This window comes from Pinus tabuliformis, chromosome J (genome assembly GCF_031772625.1).
Source record: "Pinus tabuliformis cultivar Carrire ecotype Pingquan chromosome J, CPIR1, whole genome shotgun sequence".
NCBI classification, from domain to species: Eukaryota; Viridiplantae; Streptophyta; class Pinopsida; order Pinales; family Pinaceae; genus Pinus; species Pinus tabuliformis.
The window spans coordinates 1,525,432,228-1,525,441,650 of NC_142295.1; the positions used below are offsets into that span (position 1 = coordinate 1,525,432,228).

A 9,423-nucleotide genomic window follows, 5' to 3' on the forward strand; every position below is an offset into this window, starting at 1 on the left:
GCTGGAGAATCTGGAAGCAATTATATCCAAAGCTCAACGATAAAAATCACTAGGTATTCAAACTGGAAGCCTCTGGGACAGGAAAAACATCAGCAAAGATTTCAAAAAAAGAGGAAGAAAAATGGATCTCCAACGCACCATATGCATTGGGGAAATGCTAGTGGAGTCAGGAAGGTACTCCAAGCTCACAAAGTATTACAACTCTCTCTCTAACCTTCCATCATGAAGCTCATCTCATGCAACATCAAAGGGCTCAATAGCCCTGGAAAATGTAGACTGATCAAAAATATGATAAAGCAAGAAAAGCCCCAAATTCTCTTTTTGCAGGAAACTAAATGCAATTCCATCTCTCTTGATCGAATAGCAGCAAAAGCTTGGCCTGGTAGTCAAGTAGCAGCAGTAGATGCCTCCGGTGCCTCAGGAGGCTTAGCAATTATATGGGACGCTCGTACCATTGAGCTCAATAACATACATGCTAACAAGAATTTCCTTCAAGCGACATTCCATATTACAGGAACCAATATACATGGACTCTTAACTAATGTATATTTTCCCCAGGAGGTTGTGCATAAGGTAGAACTTTTGAACACCCTTTCCTCAATCAATGCAGATAGGTCTCATCCACTATGGATAAATGGGGGTGACTTCAACATGATAACCAAGATGGAAGAGAAGCGAGGAGGAAGGAACAATCTGGATAAGGAGAGTAATAATCTTAAAGAATACATTCAAGGTAATTGGCTTATTGACATGCCTTTCAACAATGGACTTTACACCTGGAATAACAAAAGAACAGGCTCCCAACAAATTGTGTCTCGCCTGGATAGATTCTTAATCTCTGACAACGCAATCCACTTAGGAGGAGACCTCTCAGCTTCAATACTGCCATTCTCAGGTTCAGACCACTGGCCAATATCCCTTCAATGGTCTCGACCAGGCAACACAAGTCGCAAGCCTTTTCGCTTCGAGGCTTTTTGGATGACACATCCGGAATTTGTCAATCTAGTAAAATCGGAATGGACCAACTATACTCCACCAAAGGGTACAAAGATGCTCCAATTTCAGCAGAAGCTCAAATACCTCAAAAGTAAAATAAAGCAATGGAACCATTCCTCATTTGGCAACATTTTCCAGGCTCAATTAGCACTCAACCAAGACATGAAGTGGCTGCAGCAACGGATTATCACAGAGGGCAGAACAGAGGATTATACAGAACAGGAAAAGTCTCTTGAAGAACAGATCTCAGAAAGGGCCAAACAAGAAGAAATACTCTGGAGGCAAAAATCTCGCATCAGGTGGCTAAAGGAAGGGGAAAAAATACAAGATTTTTTCACAGAACTACTATCCAGCGCAGAATGAATAATAACATCACCCACATACAAAATGAGCAGGGGACAAGAGTGGAAAAACATGAAGAAATTGAACTTGAACTTCTCAACTACTTTAAGCAAGCCCATCAAGAACCACAGGTTGACAGAACGCAAGCAATAGAAAAAATTACAAGGAACATCCCCAAAGTCATCACAGAGGAACACAATCAACTTCTACTCAAGCCGATCGACTTACAGGAAGTGGAAAATGCGGTTCATCAACTGAAAGAGGGAAAGGCGCCGGGTCCTGATGGGTTCACTTCCAACTTCTTCCATAATTTTTGGGAGTTAATTAAAATGGAAGTCTGGCAGGTTGTGGAGGAATCAAGAACACTGAGATGGATGCTGCCGGCTATGAATGCCACATTCATAGCGCTAATCCCAAAAGAGGCTCAATCTAATACCCCTGACAAATTTCGGCCCATTTCCCTGTGCAACGTCATCTACAAGATTGTTTCAAAAATTGTAGCCACAAGACTCAAGCTGCTATTACCATTTCTCATATCGCCGGAGCAGTCGGGATATGTAGAAGGCAGGCAGATCACGGACGGAATAATCCTAACACATGAAATCATCCATTCTCTGAAGAGCACCAAGAAATCAGGTATGCTCCTCAAAATCGATCTCTCAAAAGCCTTTGATAGCTTAAGTTGGGTTTACATTCAGAAAATCCTAATTGCTTTTGGTTTCTCCTTAACTTGGACGCGTTGGGTCATGAGTCTCATCTCTTCCTCTTTCTTCTCTATCTTGATCAATGGAATTCCCTCCTCACCTTTTCAACCATCCCGGGGAATCAGACAGGGAGACCCTCTTTCCCCTTTCCTCTTTGTGTTAATGGCAGAAGGTCTAGGACGAAGTATTAAAGCTGCTCTGTCTTCCCAGAAACTTAAAGGCCTATCATTTCCTAACTCTCCCACCTTCACCCACCAGCAATTTGTGGATGAAAATATGCTCTTCGGTCACCCTTCAGTCCAGGAAGCTCGTCACTTTAATTCTATATTGTCAGATTTTTTAGATGCCTCGGGAGCAAAAATAAACAAAGCCAAATCTCAGCTATTCTTTTTCCATACTCCCGCTGTCACCCAAGCTTCTATAGCTCGAATCCTTGGATTCTCAATTGCTGCTCTACCTTCCAAGTATCTTGGTGCTCCTTTGACTGACTCTGCTCTGAAACACTCCTCATGGAGGCTGCTCTTAGAAAAGTTGGAGGTGCGCCTATCTTCCTGGACTCATAGGACCCTTAATATGGCTAGTCGTCTTGTCCTGATCAAGGCGGTTCTCCAATCCATGCCGTTGTATCTCTTCTCAATCCTAGCTGCACCCAAATGGGTTCTCAAAGAGATCAAACATTTACAGAGATCCTTCCTGTGGGGTAATACTGATCAAAAACGCAAATGGGCTCTGGTCAAATGGGACACAGTTTGCCTTCCAAAATCTGTAGGAGGAACGGGTCTGCGTGATCCCTATCACAGCAACGTTGTTATGGGAGCTCGCATTTGGTGGAAATGGCTCATTGTGTCGTCCACCCCCTGGGCCAATCTCTGGACTGCAAAGTATGCTAACAGTCGACCCACAGAAGAATTAATCCGAATTTCAGAAGTCAGCCCAGGATCACTAATATGGAATGCGGCCAAGCAACACAAGCTCTTAATACAACAACATAGCTTCTGGGAAGTTAAAAACGGAAATACAGCAAGGTTTTGGGATGACTCATGGCAGCAGCAACCCAAATTAAAGGACTTAATATTACCTCATCAAATCCCGGAACAGGAACTGCAAACATCAAGCACAGTCAAGCACTTCTGGCTTCCATCCACAATGCAGGGTAACAGGCAATGGTGCAGCACGGATGACATTTTAAGACAGGGAACAGAATTAGCAAAACAGACTCTAGGAATAGAACTAACAAAGAGAAGAATACAATATTCAGAGGAAACGGATGTGCTTAGGTGGGGATATGAGGAAAAAGGCACCTACACTACAAAGGAGGCATATCACATCATCATGAAGGAACACATTGTCAAGGACCCTCTCTAGAATAAAATATGGGACCCCAAAATTTGGCCAAAAATCTCCACCTTTCTATGGCTCTTATGTCACAACAAAATCCTAACATGGGACAACCTCAGGAAGAGAAGCTTCCATGGGCCCTCCTTTTGTCCCAACTGTAAGAAAGATGAGGAAACCACTCAGCATATTATGAACTCTTGCCCACTAGCGCACAAGCTCTGGGAAAAGGTCAACTTTAGATGCCAAAAGGATGGGAGGACACAAGGTGATATTATCTCCACTGTTCGAAACTGGGCACAGAATCCATTCAAAAGCAAGCTTCTAAACTCCTTATGGAAGCTAATACCGGGGTTTCTCATGTGGACAATATGGAAGGAGAGAAATCGACGTATCTTCAAGGATCAATCTATGCCTGTGGAATCCCTTTGGAACATAGTATGTCAAAATATAAGGGAAACTCTACTTCTACAAACTTGGTCTGAGGAGGACTTACCCTCCACCCCACAAGAACAAACCATATGGATGAACTGGAATCTACAGTGGAATCAAGAAATGATAATCAATGGAAAAACTCAAGTAAAAAGAAGCACCCCGGATAAGTGGATTCCTCCTCCCCGTCACATGTTCTAGCTAAATTTTGACGGAGCTTCGAAAGGGAATCCAGGTAAGGCTGGATTTGGAGGAATAATCAGAAATCATAAAGGTAATCCTTGTCTAATCTACCTCGGCTCAAATGGATGGGACACTAACAACTCTGCAGAATTAGAAGGACTATGGCAGGGTCTTATCTTAGCTCATAAACATGGACTATTTCCACTTGTTATAGAAGGAGACTCGCAGATCCTTATAAATATGGTCACCAAAATCTTGCAGGGAACACCCTCAAGTAAGGTGAGCAACAGCTGGAGGCTAGCGAGTCGATTAAAACTAATTGAAATTTGGCTCTCCACCCACAGGGCAATCAATCTCAAGCATATATGTCGGGAAGGGAGTAGAAAGTGGAAAGGATCTACATACAGATACACTCTCTATGCTAGCCACTGAACAACAAATTCTGGAGTATAAGGAATTGGTGAAGAGGGAAATGACTCAGGAGGAAGAAGCGCACCTGGATGCGGGTGTATCCCAAGAGCATTAATGGCCACCATTAGGATTTCCAACGCAAGGACTTTCCAGGCAGTGAAATGCACTTTGATCCAGGCTCATCTCAGACGAAACCTGGCCAGCGTGCATGTTGCAATAAATGGCCCATCAGGCCGAGAGCTGGAAACAGATGAAATTCGAATGGCGCCTCCAGAACCTTCAGTTCATCCCCCGTTCCTTAGCTACTATCCGCCGCAGGCTGAATTTTCTTGTAGCAGAATAGCTACAGGGAGACGATGCTGGCACCTCTGTTGCATTGATCTCGGAAATGGGCACCATTTCTCCCACTCCAAGCACTGCCCTGTAAATCCTGCTCAAGAGCCCTGTCTTCACAACCAGTCATCCCTCCCGACCGCTTATCCAACTAATTTGCCCTCCAACCTCACTGGTATGGTCAGGCACCGCATGAGGAGTCATCACGGAGGAACTCGAGGTGGCAGCGCTCGCCCTCAGGCAGCGCAGAGCTCGGCTCCCCCCTCTCCTCCTCAGCATCAGGAAAACTCGCCTCCCCCCAGGTCGTCGCATAGACATTATCCCCATACGCGCAGCGGGCGGGGGCAAGGGTCGGCATCAATGGCTCCGCACAGTGATTTTAGGCTTCATTCTGCTATTTCTCAGTTGCGTCCCGGCCCTGTCCCTCATGCTACCCAATTCAGGTTCCAAAGTCGTCTGAATAGACCCATAATAACTGCCAATGTGACTATCATCTTCACTGAAGAAGATGAGCTGAACAGTGAACAAGCGAGAAATTCTGAAGAGCACTCACAGGAGGTGAGAATTCCGGAAATGGGAAGGGGTTATGAGAAAAAGTTGAAGGATGATGGCGAGGGCGCAAGTCACAGTAGAATGCATGGAGGAGAAGCTCATGCAGGTTGTTAGCCTCCTGCTGCAGCAGGTTAATCATCTTTCATGATCGACTTTTTTACATGCCAAATATGTCGTACTATGCATGCTGCAATGCTCCATATTTGCTACAGATGACCAGAGAAGTATCCATGAAGGTGTGCCAGTTTTAATGCTACTTCTTTGTTCCAGTTTTGATAAGTAATCCATTTTGATCAGTTTTCAGTTAAGGGTAGGCCAAACAACTTAATCTTGGCCTCCCTAGGTTTCAATTTCTTGTTGTAGAATATAGAGAATAACTATCTGTCCAAACAACTTAATCTTGGCAGATTTGTAGATAGGTAGAGAAACAAGGGTGCTCAACAGCTTAATCTGAGCCCCTGGATGCAATAAGTGTAGAAGTAGATAGGAGCACAGCAAGAAGAAAAGAACAAAAAACCGAGTATGCTAGTTCAAGTGCACCCAAACCAAAAAGAAGAGAAAATGCTAGGTGAGTAGGTCGGGTAGGTAGCTTTGTGGTTGCAGAATCATGGCTTGTGATCCATTTCATATTGTCAAGTGTTATATCTATCATATCACAAGTTGAAGGTGATTTTTCAATTGGAGGACTTCAAGAAATGCATGTCTAACTTCCCCTTCTCCCTCTTTCCCAAATCACTCACTAACTTCCCCTAAAGAGGTCAAGATTTGCTTGATACCTCTTAGATTCATCATTCTCCATATCATCTACCTTGGTGAAGATTTGCTTCACTAAAGGAATGTTCACACTTCTTCTATCAGTCATTTTCCCCCATTGATAGCCTAACACTTCATTCTTAGCGCTTTTTCTCATCATTATTGTAGAAATTTTGAATAATTTAACACATATTCAATGGAGATTATCCTGATCATGTACTATTGCGGAAAACATACACAATACATAAGCTCCTCTACGTTGATCATCAATATGGCAGCATCAATAACAATAAAACATCAAGAGCATTCACACATTAACACAGTATGTATCCCGGGGAAAGCATCTCGCTAAAAACCACAACTATCTGTATATTAATGATTGAGTCATGTAACATTACACAGCATAATACTTATCACAAGTATCTCCACCTCTGTTACACACAATACAGCTCAGATATGATCTCCAAATCTCTTCCACTACTTGCCTGCCTCCACTGCTCAATACCTGCTCAAGAACTGATGAGAATGGCTTCCCAAACTCGTTTTTCACCTGCAAAATAGTCACTCACACTTTGTTGGACGTGATCACAAGCTATAATGTGGGAAAATACGTGAGAAAACTCATTGGCATACTCAATCCCTTGATTGTGCAAGATCTGGTGCACAACTATAGTCACAACTGATAGCAATCTGATTCTCTACCACCTGTCCCTGTTGAACTGAACATGCACTGACATGCAACTGAGTTAACTAATGTATTCATTAGTTGTATTATGAGTTAATAACTTGTGAATTAATTAATAACTAATTCACCCAACTCATCTTTAGTCTATTTGCCAGATAGACTAAATACAACCAGTTTAACAAAGCTAAACTGAACACAACTCCATCAACTCCACAATCAACTCCACCAAACTCAACTGATTGAGTTCTAACTGAAGTCATGCATGCAACAACTCAACTGACTCATAAGAAAAGCGTATTTCCTTCTGATAGCTGCATGTGCCACCTCTGTAGCTCAAACTGAAGTGCTCCAAGAGAATAAGATTAAGTTTATAGTCCAAATATTATTGTGAGATAATAATATTTGACTTTTCCATTTTTGACTTTGATCACTCACACTGTGATCACTCACACTTTCATCAAAAATAGAAGTCCATCTATTTTTTCCCAACTTGATCAATCATCCATATACAACAACCTGCAATCCATAGACATGATCCATATGTCTAAAAATAGACTTGCGCCAAAAATAGCCTGCGGGCCCACTTAGTGAAGGTGACTCTTTTCACTAAGCTCCATCATCTTGTTGCAATCTCAACACTCCCTCTCGACAAGATATGGATTATCAGCAACCCCTATCCTGCCTCGGTGGTACTCGAATTTGCTCCTGGTGAGAGCCTTCGTCAGAATATCAGCATCCTGATCCTCCGTTGGAATGTACGAAAGTAACATGATCCTCCGCTGCACACAATCTCTGATATGATGGTACCTGATGTCAATATGTTTAGATCTATCATGAAATACAGGATTAGCCGAGAGTTTAATGCAACTCTGGTTATCACAGTAAATCACAGTAGGATCCAAATGAGAACCGAACAAACCAACCAGGATCTTCCTCATCCATATAGCCTCGCTTGCAGCCAAACTGGCTGCCATATACTCGGCCTCCGCTGAAGTGAGTGCCACGGATCTCTGTTTCCTGCTGTACCAAGAAACTGCCATCGATCCGATACTGAAGACCCCTCCTGATGTGCTCTTTCTGTCTGTTGGGCTCCCTGCCCAATCTGCATCCGTGAAGCCACATAGCTTCACCTCATCCTCCTGTCTGTACAACAAACCATATCCCGATGTGCCTCTCAAGTAGCACAATACATGCTTGCCCGCCTTCCAGAAGAGCTTGGTAGGCTTAACCATAGCTTGTGAAAGCTGGTTAACTGCATAGCATATATCAGGTCGTGTATTGACCAAATACATCAGCGACCCCACCAACTGTCGATAAACAGTGGCATCCACTTCTTCTCCCGAAGTGGCATCCTCCTTCCTCCAACCTCCAGGAAGAGGAGTATCAACAGGCTTGCAGCCATGCATGTTGAGCTTCTCCAGTATCTCCCGAGCATACTTGCCCTGAGAAACAAACAGTCCACCACTGCGCTGCCATATTTCCAATCCCAGGAAATAGTGAATGAGGCCCAAATCCTTCATCTCAAACTCTGTAGCAAGATCCTTCTTGCATGACAGTATCAACAGCTCATCATCCGTTAGAATCAAATCATCAACATACAGTACAATGATAAGCAACTTACCCTCCACCACAATCTGGTATAGGTTCGGATCCGCCTCGCTCTTGGAGAATCCAATTCCTGTGAAATAGCTGTCTATCCGTGTGTACCAAGCATGTGGTGCTTGCTTCAACCCATACAGCGCTCTCTTGAGCCTGCACACATGCGACTCGCTGCTGAAGACTTCAAAGCCTTCGGGTTGCTCAATGTACACCTCCTCCTCAATGACTCCGTTGAGGAACGCAGTCTTCACATCCATCTGATGAATGTGCCATCCCATCTACGCTGAGAGAGCAATAATCGTCCGTATGGAAGAATACCTTGCGGCAGGTGCAAAGGTCTCCTCATAATCGACCCCCTCAATCTGTGAAAAGCCTCGGGCAACAAATCTTGCCTTGTACTTCTCCACACTCCTGTCAGCTGCCTGCTTAATTTTGTAGATCCATCTCGAACCCACCATTGATTTCCCTTCCGGTCTAGGAACAATCTCCCATGCACTGTTTCTGACAATAGAATCATACTCTTCCACCATGGCGTCTACCCATGCGGGATCCTCCATAGCTTCCTCGAAAGAGGATGGCTCAGTCACAACACACTTGCTCATAAGAGCCATGTATCCAGTGTACCGATCAGGTGACTCTCTCTGCCTGCGTTGGGCTGTAGGTGGTCCTACAACTTTCTCTGCATCTTGAGCCAGTCGCTCAGCTTCTGTCAAGCGCTTTCACCCTCTGATCGTTGGCGCTGCATGAGTGGTCTCTTCCACTCCATGAACCTCGTCCTGTGGCTGATCCACGTCCTGAAGCTCATCCTTAGGAACTAATAGCTCCTCATCTGCATGCAAGTGTAGCTCCCTCTCAAGCGAACACTTCATGGCTTTCTCCTCCTGAAATTTTATATCCCGTCGCACAACACTTTTACCACTGTCTGGCAAATACACACGATAGTTGTGGGGCGTATCAGTGTATCCCACAAATATCCCAACCTCTGCGGTCGGCTCCAACTTCTTCCTGGCATCCTTCGTCACATGCATGTAAACGTTAGCACCAAAAATCCTCAAATGAGAAAGATCAGGCTTCTTACCAGAATAAGCCTCCTCGGGT

The 9,423-nt window shown here is 44.1% G+C and overlaps 1 protein-coding gene across 1 annotated transcript; it reads left to right on the top strand.

The window, feature by feature from the left end:
• The first annotated feature begins 288 nt into the window (after nt 1-288).
• On the top strand, nt 289-1,359 carry LOC149233311 (uncharacterized). Its single transcript, XM_089382151.1, has one exon. The coding sequence runs from the start codon at nt 289-291 to the stop codon at nt 1,357-1,359; it is 1,071 nt and encodes a 356-aa protein (XP_089238277.1).
• The last annotated feature ends 8,064 nt before the right edge of the window (nt 1,360-9,423 follow it).